We start from the raw sequence: 22277 nt of genomic DNA on the forward strand, positions 1-22277 counted from the left end.
ACGCACAAGTCCCGATTTGGATCAAGTTGTTAAAGCCAGAAAAGCTAACAGCGCCCAACAACAATCGAATATTTACCCTACGTCTTGGCGTGTTTATAAAGCAAATGATTTTTAATTTTTGATTGAAATAAACATCGAAAAAAATAGTATATATTTTTTATTAATATAAGAAACCCAAGAATTAACAGTTAAACAGCTAATGACTACTTTTGTAAAAAAGCTTTAAATTGTTATTATGTGCAAATACATATTTGGTTTTATTTATAATTGTTGTACATACAAGTACGGTTGGGAAGAGCAGAATTCTAATCTGGTTAGATAAAAAACCTTTTCAGCTGCTTTAACTACAGGATTCTTCCTAGCAAGCTGTCATTTCAAACAAAAAAAACTTGCGTGTTCGCCAGTAATTTCATTAGCTACAGCGCCATCAATACACGGTTAATCTTACGCAATGCTGTTTAAGCTTATATAACGATACTTTATTTTTATTAGCTGTCAGATAAAAATTGATTAAACGCGTTTTTTATTATATTTAAAATGATCAGAATAATGACAGATGTTTTTACGTTGGCGTCTATACCATTTGCCATTATTAGTTACATATAAATGATTGTATGTTATATATTTTAGATCAGTTTGTGATTAAATACATATTTCGTTTATTAGCATTGTTTTCGTTTCGTGGTAATAGATTTTTTATTATTAGGAGCCTTTATTACGTGTAATATTTCCGAATTTTTTTTTGTTCACGTTTTTGCATGTTACACTGTTTGTCTTTTAAACTATTAACAAAGTTATATCGTAAACTGTTTAAAACTAAGTTGAAGTTAATTAATAATGATAATATCTTTAAAAATCATTGGGGTCTTTTTTGTTTTAACGACGCAATAACAATGTCCAGTTTTTAAAAATTCGGTTTGTGCGACCACTTCCTCATTCCTACTTCATATTGCCGTCCTCAGGTTGTACCCCAGTGTCTGTGCGGTGGTTGCCGTATTCGTCACATCGATGAATCTTGCGACCGCATCTTGAGTCTGGTCCGTACAATACATGCACGAGTTAGTGTGACGTGATATTGCTACCACCGCATGATGGACACTGTAAAATAGCCCCAGGGTGTTTATTGTTCGACGAACAACGATGACCATCTTACTTTTTAGCCTCTGAGCCTTGCGGTGAGCGTCTTTGAACCTGCCTTGGTCAATGGAAACTCGTATCGGCTTGGGTGTGAGTTAGGTACATGTTGTTTCTCTAAAGGGAGCGCACCACTTCCTTGGAAGTGTATATGTCTTCGTACACCTCCCTCAGGCCATATGACACCTTCGGCCCACGCTCCTCCTTCCATTATACCTTTGCAAATGTAAATATGCTATTAATGCTACAAACTCGCAGAAGGCGTTTTTCATGTGATTTTTTACGGAGAACGCCTCCCGATACCCCGCACCAGATGTCCCAAAGATTTTCCGAGGACTTAAAGATGTTTCTGCGACGGGCTTTTTACATGAGATTTTTCGGAATCTTTCTCAGTATCACGATGCGGAGGCGCTCAGTCCGAGAAGCTCCTTAATGTTAGTAGCTCTCCCGGATCTCTGTTATTTTTGACGGGAAAGGGGGGGGCTAGTCTAGTTTCCAGTCGGAGAGACAATTCTTCTCGGCGTCCTTTGTTTGGCTAGAAAAATGTTAAAGGGCGCTCAGCCTCCTCCTCTGCTGAAATGATCAGTTAGGGCACGAATGAACTGGCTCAACTCTACGACTTTCTCTCAGCCTCGGTAATTCTTCGGTGGGGCTCCTACGTTTCAAACGCTAATCACCCTCAGACTCGTCTTCCTGCTTTTGTTTGGAGCATATATTGCCGCCTCGAAGTGAGCTTTTCCCGAAGCAGCAGTTCATCTCTTCGACAAAGTAAATGGGGCGCGGGGTAACAGAAGTGGCAACATAGCCGTTGTCGTAGGGCAGATATTCTATGAAAGTAAGTTGAATAGTTTGATCTTTTCGTGGGAATGAAAGTTTATCGTAAATTTACTCTTTATCTATTTCTCATTTTTTTCATATTTATTAATAAGTGAAAGTTTTCTCTGAATTGTCACTTTTTAATTCATCCTTTCTTTTACTTTATTCTGTTATCTTCGCTATTTTTCTCTCTTTTCTAATTTTAGTAGGAATTTTGAAATGTTTGATTACACTGAGATGGCACAGTTTCATACTTAAAAATTTTTTTGTATTTCGTTTAAAGAACATAAATTTATTGAAAGTAACGTTGATGGAATTTTTGTTTAAGCCATGCACGGTTTTTTACTCGCCGAGGAATCTTAAAAGTTAAGTTACACTATAGTGTAATATTTATAATATAATCTTTAATGTTATGAACTAATGTAGTTGTCTCCCGCTCGCGTCGCGCGGCCCGCGCTCTCTTTTTACATTTCATCAAATTCATTCTTTGTATTTTTAACACGTTAAAAAAGAGATTCTTGCCAAGTTATATCTATGAGACCTGTAGTAAGAAAATATAATTTTTTTTAAGAAACGTTCCCTCAACCTAGCTTTCGAAACGAGTTTCTTAAAATCCGTTTCTTGAAATTCTTAGTTCATCTCTACTTGGGAAAAAATAATATTATTATTAAATTTTAAGTCTCTTAATCTTATGGTTCCAGAGATATCGTGATTATTCAGTACTCAGATAGAGATACTTATTTTAATGATATTGTTATAAGTTGTGTTTCAGATGTTACAAATTTTCACAGGGGTCGGTAGGCTGTCAAGAAGGGATACATCTGCTGTTAGTCCTTTAAATGAAGGCTAAATAAACAATTAATAAAATTACCAAATTAAGTTTATTCAATTAATTTACTTAATAAGAACAAAGGACAAAAAAATAGCTTTAAAAGGTGAATGTTAATGCTTTTACGACCTTTCACAGTCACCTGTATAAAGGGATCACTTTGAAATATGTTACATTATTTATTTTTTAATAGGAATGTTACAGGTCAATAAATTCCAGCAGTACACAGACTGCGGGAAAAGATAGCAATAATGTATTAATTTAAATAATTGGTAAAATGAATTTCGAAAACGTTTTTTCTAGTTACGTTATCATTACATTTGTAATTATTTCTGAAACCTTATATTTTTGGTAAGAGTGTAGTACATTAATTGTCAGCAAATGATCTACACATTTATCCTTTCAAAACTTTTACACCTGTAAATAATCATCCTGTATTCCGCCGAGTTTGCAATTGCTAACACATTTTTAGAATGAATATACATACGATACGTTTTATGTCTCAAGGCTACACAGAGTATTAGATAATTATATTGCCTATTACACAATTCGCACGTTGAAAAAGTGTCACAAAGACAAAAGTCGAGGGAGTGTTCTAAGCATCATAGATAAACAAGTGTGAATATATTTCGTTTTTAATTGTGATTTTTTTCATTTTTATCTCTAACGATTCTTATATATGTGGATTGATTTGCCAATCCGCTTCAGTGCGAAATATACCTGTCTACTGTTCGCCAGCGTGATCTTAATTTTAAAAACAATCCTTTGCATGGTGCAAATTTATATTATTTAGTGAAATTTTATTAATATTCTGTCATGGACTTAACAGGTAAATATTATGTGATTATTTTTTACAGCGTATTACTGCTTGTTTAGTATAACAGAAAAAATATAATTTAAAACAACTCGTATAAATTTATAAGAATTTAATTACATAAAATTTTTATTACATAATTTTACATATACATAATTTTTTTTAATTCGTAATAGCTACGTATCAAAACATTTTTAATCTATACATCGATTTTGGGGATTTTCAAGGATCAAAGGTTAAATAGTTAATAGTTAATTAGTACTATACATGTATTTTATACATGCATTTATGTCATATACATGTATCTATGGAATAGCTCCAAAGCTCTGTAATAGTTATTACAGGCGATAATTATTATAGCCTCATTGTGTTGTTTTGATGCGGGAAATGATAATTTATAGTGTATTGGCATGCAGAGTTATTCAATATAATATATGCCATCGATTTTGATTCAATAGCAATTAAGATCGGTAACGAAGGACGCATAAGTTAACTTAATAATAAATCCTGAGAAAATAAATTAGTATATATTTTAAAATCGATAGACGGGAATGAACTGAATCATTTATCAAGTTTATTTTTTAAGTATAAAACAGTTAAAGTTGGAAGTTGTAATTTCAGTTATTTCTTTGCTTAGGATAAAAGAGTAAAATTCGTCTTCATAACGTTATTTACTATGTCATCTCTGGTGTCCGTTTTCTTATTTATCAAAGCTCGTTACTATCCTCCTGTTAAGATGCCTTTTGGAAAGAACACACGCCGAACAACAATTCACAATGGCCAATTAAATTTTTTTTAGTATTTCAGCGGCAATATTAACATAATTTATATGATGTCATCATCGTCATCATCATCATCATATCAGCCAATAGAAGTTTAATGCAAGGCATAGACTTCACCCAAAGATTGTTTCGATGTTCAATCTTTCTCTGCCCGCATCCAGCGACTACCTGCGACCGTAACTATATCTTCGTTTCACCTAGTCGAGCTTCAATGATGTGTTTGATTCTCGACAATTGAACCCACCCCAAGTGATCAAGAGTCTCAGTCCTGACGATATATATGTATATATACATAAATCACTATATATAAAACTATGAACAAATGTGACTTAATACCAAATTAATCCAAAACAGTGCACTGGCAAGAATGTGTGAGAACGATAAATTATTAAAGATAGATGATATAAATAATTGATAATGATATGATAAAAGTAAAAAATAACGTATCTTCATAATAACGTTAAATATATGTACTACTTATCTATATTTCGATATAAAACAAACAAATACAATTAATATCTTGAAAATCCTTATAACCATGCATACGTACGTATGTTATTATCATATTATTGTGATAATTCCGTCACCTTGTCAAGTAAAAGCATTTGGATCTCCTTTGAATGCTTAATAACTCTTGGTGATCCTTTTACGGCCCAACCATATTCTTCGTCTATTTTTTATTATTATACTAGCTATCCCGATACACTTTGTATAACCAAAAGCTATTGGCCAGTCAGATTTCAATAGAAAAATATATTTGGTACTCGTAGAAAACCTAGACGAGTCTCTTATTTATTAAATGTAAAATAAGTGTGTGATCAATCTGCAATGGCTGATGCAGCTGTTCCTTCTCCTTCTTGTGGCGTATCTGTTCTAAGAAGGCGTGATTGATTCCATAGGATATTCTCGGGAAAACACTCGTGGTTTACTACTGCTGTTTACACGTTGTTCCACGGTAGACATTTTACGCAGCTGTTAAACGACAATACAAACATGCAGAGCGTGAACTGGCAAACGTTAGTTCAAAGTGGATAGTCGAACGCGCGAAGTTTTAAGTCATTACAATGTTTAAAATTTTTCAAGTCTCTAGACATTTTTTTTTGTAAAACTTGTTAAGAATATAAATAGAACGATCAAGTCTTTTTTAAGTTATGGCGTGACCAAAGGCAAATAGTAATTATTTTTATACATATACATTAAGAAAAGACGCAGCGTCAAAGATTAATAATATATCCATTCAGAGCAGTGTTAGTACTTATGTTTATTAACTTAAATTAGTCCCACTGTAGTAGTTATTCTGTTTGCCTAGGTTCTTTTTTTGGTTTTTATACTATTAACAAAATTGGATCTTTTGTTAAGACTTCAGGTATATGTATACAAAAAATATGTATGTATACTAATTTTTACTTCTTGACAGTTAAGAAAAATGTCAATTTTAAACATTGATCTAAAAATATTTCGTTAGAAATTGTTTTTATACGTTTTTACGAACGGCAAGAAATGTTTTAAAATTGAAAATATTATATACTAGACGAATACATTATAAACTATATTGCAAGCATTATAATGGACAGGGCTATATACATATATAAAAAGTAATCATGGTTATAATATATTGAACTTTGTTAAATTTATTTATTTAATATTCTTTGTTGAACACGTTAGAATACAGTTAAATAGTTTCACAATAATATACAAAAAAGTACAAAGGGCGGCGTACTCAAGGCAATCTCTTACATACAACCATAGTATTGAAAAGGTCGAAGTACAAATAATAGGTAGTTAAAGTGTACAAAACATACATAGTCATAAATACTTCAATACACATACATATGTATATAACATGAATTTATAATATATAAGGTGTAAAACATATTATAAATGTAATACAATAATAAATAACACATAAAATTGATTTGGATCGCACTTTGCATTAAAAAGAATAAAGAAACAGAGAAATAAACAGAAATGATTTAACGGATAAATAATCATAGGTGTAGTAAATAGTTCTTAACCATTTTATTAAAAATAGGTAGTGAGTTGGCAAGTCATATTCAACGGTAAATCATTCCATTAATGAAACCAATGTAAACTTAGTATTACTGTTGACGTGCCTATTTGGATTAAATACATATTATAATACAACAAAATGACGATTACATGTAAATTAATAAAATCCATAAACTATATTACACTACACAACTAGTACATAGGATTATTGACGTAGGAACCCGATTTTATGAAGTAACTTTTGAAATTGGGATCATCTTTGATGAATTCGAAGTTTTCTACACTTGTATTCGAGAGATGCCAGGCGACGATTAGTTTGCACGAACCGTGATGACCTTCACAGTATTCCAATGGCAGATGGGAAGCAGGCAAGTTCTTATTGGGATAGTACGTATAGTCAGATATAACACGAAGACTACACTCTGAGATGTTGTCCGCTAAGCTTCTTATCACACCTGAAAGGGATTAAGATTTATTTATATAAATAAATTAAATACTGGAGAATAATTATTAATTAGAAATTTGAACTAAACTATTATATATTAAGATCATAAATTTAATGTTGTAAAGTAAAAAAGAACTTGCTAAGTTTAACGCTATATCGTTATTCAACTACCTTAACGCATCTAACTGGTTGTATTGGAAATCTAGGGAAGGGGGGGGGGTAGTGGTCCTGTGTCTAGCAGTGGACGTGTGATGACTGAAGCAATGGTTATGATAATGATGAATAGAAAATTTCCGGTCATGGTCCGGTCACGGTCTGGCCGACTTTTCGTGTGGCGACCACAAGCCGGCAGACAATGGGTATACCCCCACTAGACACAGGATAAGTCGCTGACAAAACAAAAAGAAGAATAGATTTATTGCTACTCACAGAAGAATAATTGTTTTTGTATCTGCATTAATGTACTAAATTTCACACATAATTAAAATACGGGCTTAAATACACAATGAAACATGTTAAGATGGGTGTCCTGTTTTGAAATCAAAATATTACGTTTTAGTTTATAATGAATTATTAACTGGTGGAATTTTTACTTATATTTAAAAAAAAATTGTGGTTTATTAGGGATATTACAATTATAATTATTATTGGGATGCGTTTTAAACATCGGGTTTAATATATTGTTTATTTGTCAGTATTTACAATATTATTTTTATTGCTTTTTTTTATCATGTTATCGTAACGTTATTTAATATTTCTGAAACCAATTGAGGTACACAATCTCCCGTTCTACACCTGTAATCTATAAATACTTGTGTTGTGTGTTGACCTCACGTATTACTACGTACATAGTAATTATTGTATTCGTTATGTATTATTTGAGAACGAATGCAGGGAGGTAACGAGGCGCTTGTTTCCAAGACAAACATGCTCCATTATTTAACATGACCATACGAATTTCACAATGTAAATGTCATGTGATTGACGAAGCGATGTAATATAACGGTCTAATTTTCCGCTCATTGCCAGTTGTTTTTGTGTGGCGTATTTTTTTAAACACAGACATTTTTGGCAAATCCATTTTTATTCTAGAATGGAGTCTCTGTGTTCAATTACACAAGATACATTTTCTCATATATAAATATATATCACATTGATAGCGTTTGAATTAGCTAATTTAGCTGCAACACTACTAGTCGATTTGGTACCTATTGACTTTTGTTATAAATATCTAAAAAAATCCATTTGACATTTCATATATAAATGTAAACTATTTTTAGAACAAACGTTAGACATAACGAGTCAGAGAGAAATTAATATTAATTTTATTTAAATTTGACAATGAATTTATTGTGCGATCGTTTATTATGACCTTGGTTTTCTAAATAAAGTTTCATTTGTGAATGAAAATAACGCCGGTAATTTCAATACAATATTATATTATAATTAATTGTCGATCATGATTAATGTGGTGGTGACTACAACTGGGGACATTTGCAAATGGTCGTTGAGATCTTAAGGTTTTGGAGTAGAGACCACGGACTGGCAAGAGTAGTGTAGGACGTTCACACAAAGTGGACGAATATTGACCTTCTTAAGGTCATCGGAAGACGCTTGATACTGGCCACTTTCAGCCGTTCGTATTAGAAATTTTTAGGGGAGGTTTATGTCCAGCAGGACGTCTTACAATTGATATAATGATGGCGGTAAAGTAATTTTAAACCGTAAAAAATTCTGCCAAGCTTATGCACATAAAGCCTGTTAGAAGAAATTAAGTGAAAATAGGGTTAAAATATCCCAGCTTGTTATAGAAGCGGCGTTAACTGTAAAGCACGGAACTCTCGTGTTTCTATGGCCAATCCATATTTATATATAGTGTCCGAAGATGTCCAGATTTTAATCGTCTATTTTGTAGAAGATCTCAGAGTAAGAAGGTACAACCTGTCTATTAAAAAATTTGTGGAGGAAGATAATTATGACATTTAAAAAAAATATATACGTGCGTCGTATCCAAGCCTCGTTACATAACCTCGGTTATCTGAGTAATAATAACTCGTGTCAATTTTATTCTGAAAAAACTTGTCGCAGGTAAAAAAATGCTATCAACAGATTTATCGCTAAATATCAACGAATGTGTTGTCTTTAAAACATTAAATAGTACCATATATACTGTTTCCATTGTCATATTTACCCACATTCTTTTTTTTTACCTACATTATTTATCTATAGAAATTGAAGGACCATGCAGCTTGTCTGGGCTCCTGTAACCAATTTATCTTCTAAATAATGTCAAAGTTGACGGGTTTACTTGACTGCAGTTTCTTCCTATTCAACCATCATCTTTTAGCTGCCGGGCATAGGGCTCGCACGTTGGAGGATATTGTCTTTGAAGTCAAGTTTTATGACATCCCAGGAAGAGCGAGAGTAGTGTTATATAAGCGTGTTTAAAAAATGATGTACGTATTATGTATTTTTCTGATAACTAGCAAGTCTCTATCATCTTTAGTAACAGAATAATAAAATTAATAACATTATTAATTCATTTCATGGTAACAAAAAAGCGCAATTACGGTTGGATTATTAGACTTAAAATTTTCTTTAATTTAAAACGTTTACCTTTAAATTTCTATCGGTTTTCATTATTGATTATTAAAAAGGTAATGTGTAAATTATCATAATTTAGTAATAACTAGACTACCCGGGTTATGTATCAAAAAAAAAAATATGAAAAAAAAAAGAAAACACTGTTTCCAGCCATATTTAGATTTTTTTCTGTCGGACCTAAATTATTCGATACATCGAAAATATTATACCCCTTTGTAATTAAAACGCGAAAAAAATTGAGAAATGTAATTTAAGCAACGAAGAAATCTATAACAAGTATAGTCGATTTTGTGTAGAAGATCAATCTTGTTATCAACAAAATGTCGCTATTTTCAAAAAACCTAAAATTTTAGTAGTTGCGGTGTACTATGGAAGCCTTACTTCTAAGTATAAAAATTCCATTAAAAGTTATATAAATGCGAATATTATTGCATTACATACGTACATTTTTTTAAATAATGCAAACTCAGATATCATCAACCAACTGTAAATCAATAATCTAATCTATTTTTAAAGCATACTCGGGGATTAATTACGAAGACTCATGCAAATCTTTACAAATAAATAAAATCGGTGTTTCTGTTTGTAATATTAAAAAACACGGTACATATACCAAAATTACATTTATGAAAACTCTAGTTTGTTTTTCTGTGTGTCTGTATATTCTGGCTAATCTCTGAAATGACTGAACCGTTTTTGACGAGACCTATATTACAAGATAGATGATGTAATAACTTAGAATATAATTTAAGAAAAAATAAAATATTTTTTTTTGTTATATTCCAGGCGGCGGCAGTCGCGGGCATAGTTAGTAGTTAAATATAATTCGGCTTTACAAGAATAAATAGTCTTTTTTTTAGTTATTTGATTAATCATACCGTTTTTGCACGTCTTGTTGACTAGCTGCTTCGGCACGCTGAAATATTGTTCTAGTGTATTATTAAAATTTGACTTGAGGCAGAGATATTCTTCTTCCGAGTACTCTAGTCTCCTTTGAGTTGGAACTGTATCGTATTTAATTATTGAATTAAACACGCAAGGATCCGGTTTTGTCGTCACCTAAAATGAACAAGCGCAATTTATATGTCCGTGTCACTTTTTGCTGGCAATACCGATTATGTCTGATAGATATAGATAATTAGAATTCAGAGGCCAAATACAGGGTGATTTGTAAATTATCAATAAATGAGCTATATATGTACCGCTTTAAGCTTTTACTCCTAATCCTGTGTTGAGTGATAATTCTGAAAGTAATGCAATGTGACAGACCAAAATTTTTTGACGGTGCCGTGGGCAATGATTAATTTATGTGTTGTAATTCGAATTTTGAAAACTATTTTTCTTATCAAGTCATAATCAATATGTTCTTTGTTATTTCTGAAACTATTGATTTTTGAGCGGAGTGTACTGTTATATATATTCATCTGACACTTATATATTCATACCTTCAGTTTTTACACTTATGGTCAATCACCACGTATATGGTAGTTCTAAAAAATAAACATTGGCATCGTTTTATTACTTGATCAGGTTTTTTTTAGCCGGTTGGATATTTTTAAACACATCGTTAATGTTTGGTTTTCATATCCAGTTTAAATTTTTCTATGAAAATTGTTAATTGTTATTGCAATGGTATATGTTTTAAATTGTAAAAGAGGGAAATTTGATTAGTGATAATGTAATATTTTTTAATCCTCTTTCGTATGTTTTTACTATCTAGTTTGTGGTCAACGTGGAAGTCATTTATAAATTAAAAATTGTAGTGCCAGTTCCGTGATACTTTGAACACGTGATAAATTGCGTTTGTCTGTTAACATAAATTATCGAATAGATACAAACCTCTTGTCCGATGCACTTTGGTGAATTATACGTTTCGGTAAAAATCGCTGCGGTAACGTCTTGTGTTGCCGGATGCTGTACAATACCATTGCATAGAGTCCAGAATCCATTGCGTATTATGTACTTGCGAGGCATTCTTTTCAATGTAGTTACGGTCAAAGTAGTTACACCCATCCTGCGATTTATTACAATATTGTCAAATAACAAAGAGTGCAATTTTATTGTCAAGAAGCTTTGACTTGTCAAAACCATGTTACATATAAAACATAACATAGTAAAATATTAATTTTCCGGAGCCGTCCATAAAATGCGTTTGCTCTGAAGGGGGTGGAGGGAGGTTAGTCTCTTAATTTGACAAGAGATGACATGAGGATACGAGATGTATAAGAAAACGTGACTATATATAACTCAGAATGTTAGAAATATCCTCGGACATATGTTACTAAGAGTTAATTATTTTGTGTGCTTTTTATTTGAGAAATTAGATTAATTTATTTAAATTTGTTTATTATTAGAAAACGTATTTTTTTTGTATAACTATCTATTATTTTGAAGTAAAGCTTTGGGTTATATATATCTCCAGTCTGGTTGCAGGAAGTCTGACGTATGACAATCAGGAGGGGAGAGAGAAGAGCGCGTGAATTGTCAAACGCGCGAAGTTTAAACCAAACTGTTAAACGCGCAAATTTGCAAGTCATTGTATTTTCTTAAATTTTTCAAATTTCTACGCTATATTGTTTTTTTTCCATTAAAACCTTCTAAAAAGTATTAGTAGACTTACAAAAAATATGAATGATTTCAGTAAAGTGTATCTTATGGCATAGGCAAGGTAAGCAGAGATTCGTTTTTATATACTCATTAATACACTAAGATTTGGTACGTTTGCAAGATTAATAATTCGCTAGAAGGTTATCTTGAATTCTACAAGCAGACAATTAATTTGGTAGCCTCTTGTAATGCTTATTTATATCGATCTTTGTTATTCAATCGGCCTTCGAATTTGGCATTTTAAGTACAAAATTATTAAAATGTAATATTTAAATTATATCTACACTTTACTAAAGGCGTTAAAATTTAACATCCTTTACATTATTATAGAATACCTTTAAAAATCTTATTAAACAAAACAAATAACATGAGTATTATTAGTGCCAATAAACCTAATAATATAAGAAATAATTTTTTCTAACTACTGTAAGAGATTTGTGAAAATGATCACACTATTATGTTTTATATGATAGATTTTCATATATCAGTGCACGTTTAGAACTTTATTCCACACGCTAATTTGAAAGATGCCATTACAGTGGAGTTGTATATGTTCTTAGTATCTATTTTATTTGACTCGTTTGAAAAGTGATAGCTATAAACAATAAATTGTATATAGAAACAAAAATGAACACATAGATCGCAAATTTCTGTGTGTTGTATGTTAGCTGAATCGAAAGGGACAATATCGAATATTGATTAATTATGTTCTAATGCAAAATCTTTTGAGTAGAGATATGTGTGTATATTCGGAATAGGAGATCATTTTTTAATTTTACTCGCCTAAAACTTTAATGGTTATTCAAAACAATTTATAAATTCGTAGCAAGGATATATTTTAGGAATATACAAGTGATTGGTTATAGGTGTAAAAGCTAAGATTTTACAGATATTTTCAATTAACTCGCATAGAGTAAAATTTTCTATTGGAACGTGAAAGTCTAGTAATTTTTGTTAGTAAAAAGTATGCAAAGGACCAATAATTAGCCACTTCCGCACATGCAGTGGTAGTCGTGCAACAAAGTGCACCACCAAGTGGCTCACTCTGTGTTTGGCACTAATCGTTGTAACATAACTCCTGAAGATGCCCCGTGGAGGGGTGAAACACGTGTTGAGTGGTTTAACGGTGGCAGTTGTGTAATTCGCATTGTTTGCCGCATACGCATTTGTCAGCGGGCTGGCGGTGCACTTTGTTGTACGACTACCACTGCATGTGCGGAAGTGGCTAATTATTGGTCTTTTTCTTACTTAGAATGGACTTCCGCAAGGTAACGCCTGATTCCATTAAATAAGTAAAAAGTATGCAGGAGCTAATGGTAAACAATCATTAATTTTAATATGTAGTAACTTGAATTTAGAATTTTTTTTCTTACTATATCAACATTACGTTATTTAATATTCCTGAATCCATTAATTTGTATTGGGTGTAACATACACGAAGTGACAGCAAATGAGTTTTATATTCATCCTTTTGAAGCTTAAACATCTGTTACCAATCACACTGTATAAACTTTTAAAATTAATGGTACGCTAGCGTTCGAACCTAACTGATATAGTATAACCTACTCATTATTTTTTAAAGGCTTCTACGATAATTGATCAAGAGTCTAGTAATATTAATCAAGTGCCTTAAAGAATAACTGCAGCGACTGACGCTTGAAACCAATAAATAAAAGACAAGACAGCGATTTAATGGAATTTTATGAATATTTCATTGCAGTTATTTTTCGCAATAGATTTTAACTAGATTGAATGCTTGGTAGTTTATATAGGTGACGTGTGTGGCACGCGTGCCGAAGTGTACTGACCGTCGGCAGGGAAGAACGAGACTTTTCTTTCGCACAAATGTTACAGAAACTGTTCCTCAAACGTTTTTTATTCTTTATATAACGTGACTTGTTTTAGGAACGATTATTGGGTGGTGGGGTGTAGTTTATCGAACATTTGATATTCCGAAAGCTTTATTTCTTATTATGAATTAATTACTACATTTAAATTACTTACCATCCGTTAAATATGGCTTCCTTTAGAACATCCTCACGTTGCTGTACCAATAATATCTGGGACTTCAAGCTATCGGCCAGATGTTTCGCGTTATGCACAATAATCTCCAGTTTCATCTTAAGATTTGTTGAGTTCGGTAATTTTGTAGATATATTGGGTGATCGTAATAACAAATTGTTCTTCGGCACTTCAACAGTCTCGGGGATAATCGAGAAAGTTTTTAATTTATCATCGTTCATTATTTTATCGACCATTTTGTTCGATCTTCTACCTGATACTTTACTGCAAATTTGACAAATACATAAAAGCTATAAAATGATTATGACCGATATTCGTGTAGCTTTAAAAGATTATCACCTTATTTTTTAACGTTTTTTTAAAGAGAGATATATACAGTGTCTAAATGATTATTAGAATTGTTTCTTTGTTTTTCTCTATCAATAATATCGTCATATAGTTTTAATTCTAATTAGAATTTGTATTGCAAAAAGTTAAGGAGTTTAGCATTGAAAAAATACATTTATGTAACATATTTAAGACTGATCAATAAATTTATTGATTATATATAATGGCCGATTATACTGTCCAGTGCAGTAATGAAAAATGACAATACGAATTTGTCGCACGTTGTCTGTTAAACGTACGAAGTTCAAAGCGAATTTTCTAACGCCTGAAGTTCATAGCGCACTTTCAAATGCGCAGTTTTAGTAATATTCATAGTTTTTTGGAAATTTTTAGGTTTAAAAATTAAAGTTAAGTTGTAAAAGTAATTTTTATTTTTTTTGGATAAAAACCTTCAGCGAAATGTATCGAAATTATGAAAAAATATTAATGCTGTCAATAAAGCTGTTTTGAAGTTATATCATGAACTAAGAAAATAGGTCTTAATTGATAGATGTACAGATAGAGACAAAATGATATCACTATTCAAGGCTGTCCATTGTTAATATAATATAAATACACATTAATAATAATAAAATGACTTAATGACTAATACAGAAGTACTCACTATTGATCACGAATCGGTGTCAGCCATTCCGATACCTAAAAAAACAATGCGTGTTTTATTTATTTGTTAAAAAAATAGAATCGGTGGCCATGCGCCGTCGCCTATCTGACAACCTATGAACTTCATAGGATTCCAATTTGTTGAAATGAATATTGCAACGACCTGAATCAATGTATATGCGGAGATCATCGAGATTAGTAATTGTAAAAAGGTCTAGCCTTAACGCTTTTAATAGCCACCTCAAAAATAGGTAAAGCTATAAATGCTAATACGCAAACAGTATTAATCCATAACCAAAAAAAAAATATTCAGTACCTCTTTTAAAGCCAGTTCTTATAATAATTTTTGAATTTAAAAAAGTACACATAGATGTTTTACATAACAAGACATAGATTTAGAAAACATCTTTAATGATTGAACGAGAGTGTCTCACGTGATATAAAAGACTAAATAGCGCAAACTATGCAGAAAATACAAAATGTAAAGTAAGAATAGAACGGAAATATAAAAACAAAATAAATCAAAATTGTCATCTAGTATTTCATAGGGAAGGCGACGAAAGCAAGAAGAGATAAAGTACAGAATTGAATAGAAGAGTTTATGATGGATAAAAGAGAAAAAAATGTGTCACACATTCTATTGAGATGGATAAAAGATGAGAGCGAAAATAAGAAGATTATGTGTAAAATTAATATTGTGAAAAAAGTTTCTGTCTGTGAATCAGGACAAAGGACAAACGCACCTTTAAAAGATTCGTTTCTGTACAATCATGTTATCGATAATAATATTTATCTTTATTGGGATACAAAGTTTTTTGAATTAGTAATTTCAAGCTCAAAGTAATCTCAGTATTTTATAATTCAAGTCTCCACTAGATTCGTAATATCGCCAAATTAAAATGCTCACCCAGTCGCTGTAACACACTTTGAATAGAAAGGTGAATAAAAAAAAATAAATGTGCATGTTATGACGGCCAACGGCAGGGAACTATGAGATTATACTGGATTCGAAATCGATTTCAGAAATGTTTTGCTTTTGTACGCGCAGTGTAAACTAATCACTATTGTTCAATCACCATTGTTTCTGAATTCAGACTTTTGGCAGTGAAGAAAAATAATAGTTGCGGATTTGTATCTCAGGTTTACCTTAGTTTTTTTTGTTTTATGAAAACTGGGTTTGCATTGTCTTTTTCATCAGGAAACAGGAAAAAACAAATGTAATATTTGTCTGCGCATTATATTGAATTGCTCTTATAGGTATTGTGTGAAAATTATTGATAATTAATTTCACAACAACATAGAGTGCTGTCGCGGCATCTTTTTTTGTCTATAATATTTCTAACACTTCTCACAGCATTTTGCTCGTATTGTAAACAATGATTGATGACTGTATGCTTTTTTATTAAAGCGTCAAGTTAGTAAATCTACTGCTGGATGGTAACAGAAATCTGTACAGACGGCTTTGTTAATGTCTTCGAAAGAAAATGGATGCAGGCCGCTTAGTACTAGTTCTGTTCCAAATTTGTGGGGGAAGTCTGTGTCTAGCAGCAGACGTCATCGAAATATACCAAATGACCCAGGTCATTTCTAGCGCGCAAGATTTCGTTTCTTTAATCTTGGTAGCATTACACTATAACAAAGCCCAAGTAAGGCTTTTCATAATATCTGAAAGAAATTCGTACTTTTTAAATGGATTTGAAATCGAATCTAACTTTCTTATGTTTCACAATTTTTTTTTGTTTAGATTCTCTGGTTTATCCTAAATTTAATACCATAGAATTGATATTGATTTATACTCAAGTTAGTACAAGAGCGCGTTGCCAAAAAATAACAGTCTTTTAAATGAAAAAATGGAAGTCAAAGTATTTCATAAACTACAATAATCGAGTAGAAAAATTGTATCAAATTACTGTTGTGACTAACCAAAAATAAATGTCTTGGGTCATAACTTTGAAAGAAAGTCGGAAACCTTTAAAAAACCTGCGAGTATAATGAAAAATAAATGTTAAAAATTCAATTTTCAGTTTCATACATTATAAAAAAGTAGGCACATGTAAAGCCATCTTTAAATTTATTAACAATTGATGGCGCCCACTACAATCACCTGCTTCTTTCACTTATTTACAAAATATAGTGCAATATTATTATACTATATATTGTAAACAAATAAATATTAGGACTCGCTTAAAGTTGTTGAAAAATTTGGGTATGTATGTATTAATTCCATAAGTAACATACTTGTTTATTTCTCTAGTGGACGAGTATTTAGAGGGTCTCTTTAGTAAGGAGGCCCATGAAACTCCATCGGACTCTGTGAAAGAGGAAGATTTGGAGATGAAACTGCCTAAATGGTTCGACGAAGATCTCTTTAATAGGTGAGTTGATTTTTATATGATAAGAGAAGGGAAACATATTGAGCTAAAAATACTATTTTATGTGGGAATTTGTGAAAATAGATAGCTCTAATGATTATATGGTTATGTGGTTTCTTTGGTATTTAGCATTTTCTAGACACGACTGGAAATTAAAAAGTATAATTTTATTATTATTGATTCTGTAATCGCAGTTGTTCCTCTCAAATGTAATAAATAGGGGTTGATATTACATACATAGCTTGATAGGAAAATAGGGTTAAGATGAATGTGCCTGTACCAGCTTATTATGGAAGGAGCGAGAAAGGAATAGGGCTTCCCAGTTTCGCTATAGTGTACGCTAAAGATAGCGTGCACTATAGCGTGGAGGAGAGGGTAGCAACTTAAAATGGTATCATGTTGCTGAAACACAATGGGTTTGCCGGAATATATCTAGACACTATATGAGTGTTTTGTTTGGTTTGGTATGGTTTTGTTGCGGATACGAAACTTTTTACCATGTCTTCCCCCAAAGGTTAACTTATAATAATAATACATAAAGTTATATCAAACTTATTGCATAACTTACAGTAATATCAAAATAAACCAAAAATTGAGATAAACAAGTGCCCCCTTCACATTAATTACATTATCAAAGATCTATCGAAAGTTAATTTTTTTCCAGGAGTCGTACGTTCTTCTTTAGATTTATCTACGGATTAACCACCGTGCCGAGTCATGGACTGATCATTGTGTTTTCCGTGCCTTCGATATTAAAGATTTTGGTAAATTCTCAAAGAACGTCCTCTAAGTACACAGCTTACAGGCGATATGTTTCAACATTGATGCATATGCTCTCTTGGTTCAAGTATGAATTGAAACCCGGAAGTGTGTAAGTTTCATTTTATATAATAATAATAGTTTCACATAAACATGAAATAATAAACTCATTATTCGACATAACGATGTGACATGAACGAATACTCCGTATAGATTTGTAAAAATATTAGTTTCTGACTGCGGTCTATAAACAAAAAGTTTAAGTGAAATAAACTGGCCAGCGCAGGCTTGGTAGGCGCAGTGGAAGTCATAAGGCTGCTATGACTTCCGCTACACCCACCAGGCATTATTACACGTTATTTTCTTACACTACTTATGAATAATAATGAAGTTATTAATTTGCACAAAGTTTCGGATCATACTCAAACTTTCATTTAATTAAGACTCCTCGACGCCTAAAAATATTATAGATTTCGATTAATCTAAAATGTTTATTGAATATTTAAAAGATTACCTACATTTATACAGCTCAATACTAAAAAAAATATTGTGACGTAAATCTATCAGATCCGTATTTGTTTTTCAATTGATTTTAACATTTGTTTTTTCATTTTCTTTCTTCTATTTATTTTGAATAATCTTTTATTTTCAATATTTCATACCTTATTTACGATTGATTTTTTATTTCACAATGCATGCTGTGTCTCCTGAGATTTTTTCCCTAGATAAATTCTCTTTTACAGTATTTTCAATGTTAACCTGTAATTATTTCTTGTGTAAATGTTTCCTTAATTTTGGAGACCATAAAAATAAAATAAAATAAAATTAAATATTGGTAGATCATGGAAATCCTTGGAAGCTGTAAGAACTCGGCATTTGAGGGCAAGCCGGAGTGCCCAAATGCAGAATGTTGGGACGGTCTCGCAGCGGGATTTGGCTCTCACGCAGTTCGGCTTTATAGGCTTTGCCGTGCTAATGCCTGACAGGTTCGGTGTTAGACAGGTGTCGGAAGGCGACTGGGAGGCTTACAATCACTTTTGGAAGGTTATTGGCCATATGATTGGCATAGAGGACAGGTAAATATAACTAAATTTTCATTTTACGTCAACATTCATTACTTAAACAATTATTGAGCAATATTATAACATAGTGCACTATTTCTGTGAAATATTGTTGAGTATTGTTGAACTTTAAAAACTTATTGTTCGAACAGAAAGACAAGTGTAATTTAAAACATTTTCTATTGTTGAAAGAACAATATAAAATGTAGTTTAGGAAAAAGTTTTCCATTTCGTACATGCCAAGACTTACACAAAACAAAACTTCTTATTTGTTTTGATAATGTCGTCAAAAGTTGGACAGTTACGGATATCTAAATTATAAATTTACTCTTCGGTGTGTATAGAAAAATATAAATGATATTTTAATTAGTTTTATTAAAATTTCTCCATTTTTCTTTCTATTAGAGCTTTCCTCGTGCCATAGTGAAAATATTTAAAAAATATCGTATTTGCTTTTTGCACTTAATACAAGTGTCGATTAGCTTCTTTTAAATTAAATTTTAAAACTGCAGCAAATTTTTAATAATTTTGATAATACATGCAAAATTATAGGTGTTCAAATATTGGATGAGCTCCCAGGCATGGTGTAGATACTTTGTGACATAAACATTTATTTTAAGGTATAATTTATGCCGGAACAACATTGAGGAAACCAGAAAGGTCTGCCAGTATGTACTAGACCGCGTGTTTACGCCGTGTCTCGAGAATGTTCCAGAATACTTTGAGCATATGTGTCGCGTGATGATGGACGGCCTTTGGGCAGTGAATCCTGTAATGGAGTCTGGCAGTATGTTGTACCTCACAAAGAACTTGTGCAACGTTCCGGGATATATCCTTACAGAAGCGGAAAGAATTTCTCTGCAGTCCCGGATTAAGGAACAGTTGAATGGAAAGCACGAAGACATCGGTAATCACTTTGTTGTTGTGTTCGTAGATTCGTTATATCGGTCTTAGCAAGAGGACTTTGCTTCGCATTAAGAGGCTATCGGCTGATATGATGATGCTGATTTGTAGATTGTGTGAAATTTTATATATTTTTTATATATCAGAAAAATCCAAGCAGATAACTAATTTCTAGATGTAGAAGGGTTTAAGAAATCTTAAACTCTATTTTCAAAATGGTAGTAGAGTTTCAATAATAATCACTATACTGTACTCTATTTTTATATTTCTGATTTTCACTGTATTTGTATTGTTAACTGCGTACTTTGAACATAGTAATATGAAGCTATTTTTATGTTACGTATATTACTAGATGTCTTCGCTCCGTCTACGAATTTCCTTAACCCCTCGCGAATGAAATTTCATAAAATTCGTTCTTAACTAAGATATACTCGACAAAAGGAACATTACTACTTAATTTCGAGTATTAGCTTGGTTCCGAAAATTTCTTAGATATGGAGATTGATTATTGTTTAATAGGTAGAGAATGCTTTAAGTCATAAAATCCGCCATTAAACAAATTGTAAAAAGGGTAAATTAAAAAAAATAATAATTGTTGGGTATATCAATATTTTTGAACATCGGATTTCCAACCCTTGTTGTCATTTCATAACCGCCCGCTTTATTTTTCGTTGGTATCTAAGTCCGTCGAATGTATGTTTCGAAAAAATCGCGGTTTGTGAAAACACTGGTAATATTACGTCTTATTTATTCTATTGTAGGTAATTTCTTTCTTACCTATTTCTATTATTTCCACGTATAATAAATAATTTAATGAAATTAAGATTGTGGCTATATAAAGTGTTTTTTTCAGGTGTCGACTCATCATTACTAGTCCAAAAGTCAAAAGTCGAAGGCCTCCCACAGCGTGCTCCTTTGCTCTTATTCCTGAAAGACTACGAAACCTTGGACAACTCGCCCGAGTACAGAAAACTGAGTATCGCAGCAAAATACAAAATTGCTATATATTCTTTAACCATGAATTTTTACACCACAAGCATAGGCCGAATGCTTATAAATATACAGTATATTTTGTCTTTGATAGTTGCCGATTGGTTCCCTTACGTAGCGGTATTATTGTACGGATTTAAGAATGCCTACGTCGATAAATTCAAAGAGTCTATAAAAGATAAGACGGTGCCGCGACCTAACGCAGATTACTACAAACCTCAACCCCCTGAGCCATGGTATAGAATGATTTTACGCTTTCGGTAGACGTTCACAGAAACCTAATAGAAGAGCATTTGATTTAGGTGGTTTTAATACTTGGTATATATAGATAATATATTATAATATGTATATATAGATAATATATTAAAAACAAATAAGTGTCTTTTTATTAATTGTTAACCTATGTAATTAAAAGATCCGCTGTTTCTTAGAAGTCTCGAAATCGACGAAGAGCTTCAGCTACAAAAAAGAGACTATTAGAGTATACAATTCAGTCACACTCTCTTGATAATTATAGCACTTAGGTATATATATACTAATTGTTACCTTATCCAAAAGAAGTAGTTACATAAATGAGCAGGGGCTCAGTGGTAAAAAAAAATGTGACTTGCGATCGGAGATCGAGAGTTCGAATCCTGGAATACAATCTTGTATAATTCACACTTTGTGCATTAATTATAAAAGATTGCCACTGCTCACAAACTAGTTTTCAAAGGATGGGCAGCAGCGTCCACTGCGGACCATAATAACACAATGCTATCGCCAAACGTGGCGATTATGGTATTTCGATAATTATAAATCCTTTTTATTGTACTTATGTAGATTTAAACTTTATCAATAATACTAAATAAATAATAAAGGCTAATTGAAATAGTTTATTAACAGGTTTCTAAATTTGATTACTTAAGATTGTTATAGGTTATTTTATTTAAGAAAGTTAGTTAATGCGGTTGAAAAATATTAAGCTTTTTATCAGATGACTTACTGAAGAAAAATTATTTTATAAAATTTATAGTAAAATATTATTTATTGTACAATTGTACTGTTATTACCCGGCGAACAGAATAGTAAATGTGATTGTATTGTATTGTTTCGAAGACGTTAACGCCGCCTGCCATAAGTCTTTCACAGCTTTGTCT

The 22277-nt window shown here is 31.9% G+C and overlaps 2 protein-coding genes across 2 annotated transcripts; one reads left to right on the forward strand and one right to left on the reverse strand.

The window, feature by feature from the left end:
- Positions 1-3412: 3412 nt before the first annotated feature.
- On the forward strand, positions 3413-21469 carry LOC137924189 (uncharacterized). Its single transcript, XM_068767553.1, has 6 exons — positions 3413-3608; positions 17308-17428; positions 18090-18296; positions 19024-19260; positions 19866-20152; positions 21002-21469. Exons 1-6 carry the CDS (start codon positions 3596-3598, stop codon positions 21400-21402), a joined length of 1266 nt encoding a protein of 421 aa, XP_068623654.1. The 5' UTR covers positions 3413-3595; the 3' UTR covers positions 21403-21469.
- LOC137924309 (uncharacterized) lies at positions 6531-15078 on the reverse strand. Its single transcript, XM_068767699.1, has 5 exons — positions 15055-15078; positions 14046-14327; positions 11274-11448; positions 10313-10493; positions 6531-6840 (listed from the first exon to the last, which is right to left on the reverse strand). The coding sequence occupies exons 2-5, from the start codon at positions 14297-14299 to the stop codon at positions 6578-6580; spliced, it is 873 nt and encodes a 290-aa protein (XP_068623800.1). The 5' UTR covers positions 14300-14327; positions 15055-15078; the 3' UTR covers positions 6531-6577.
- Positions 21470-22277: the final 808 nt, after the last annotated feature.

This window comes from Battus philenor, unplaced genomic scaffold (assembly GCF_028537555.1).
Source record: "Battus philenor isolate CCGP_79_NKW_IND1 unplaced genomic scaffold, ilBatPhil1.0.hap1 SCAF_23, whole genome shotgun sequence".
In the NCBI taxonomy this organism is placed as follows: Eukaryota; Metazoa; Arthropoda; class Insecta; order Lepidoptera; family Papilionidae; genus Battus; species Battus philenor.

Bases quoted from the DNA above. Each gene is read 5' to 3' on its own strand.
- LOC137924189 (XM_068767553.1), top strand. The intron at 18,297-19,023 runs GTAAGTTTCATT...AAATATTGGTAG, and splicing joins GAATTGAAACCCGGAAGTGT to ATCATGGAAATCCTTGGAAG. The intron at 19,261-19,865 runs GTAAATATAACT...ATTTATTTTAAG, and splicing joins ATGATTGGCATAGAGGACAG to GTATAATTTATGCCGGAACA.
- LOC137924309 (XM_068767699.1), bottom strand. From the start codon at position 14,299: ATGGTCGATAAAATAATGAACGATGATAAATTAAAAACTTTCTCGATT. The intron at 10,494-11,273 runs GTTTGTATCTAT...TGTTCATTTTAG, and splicing joins CAAAGTGCATCGGACAAGAG to GTGACGACAAAACCGGATCC. The intron at 6,841-10,312 runs GTATGATTAATC...AATCCCTTTCAG, and splicing joins CAACAAGACGTGCAAAAACG to GTGTGATAAGAAGCTTAGCG.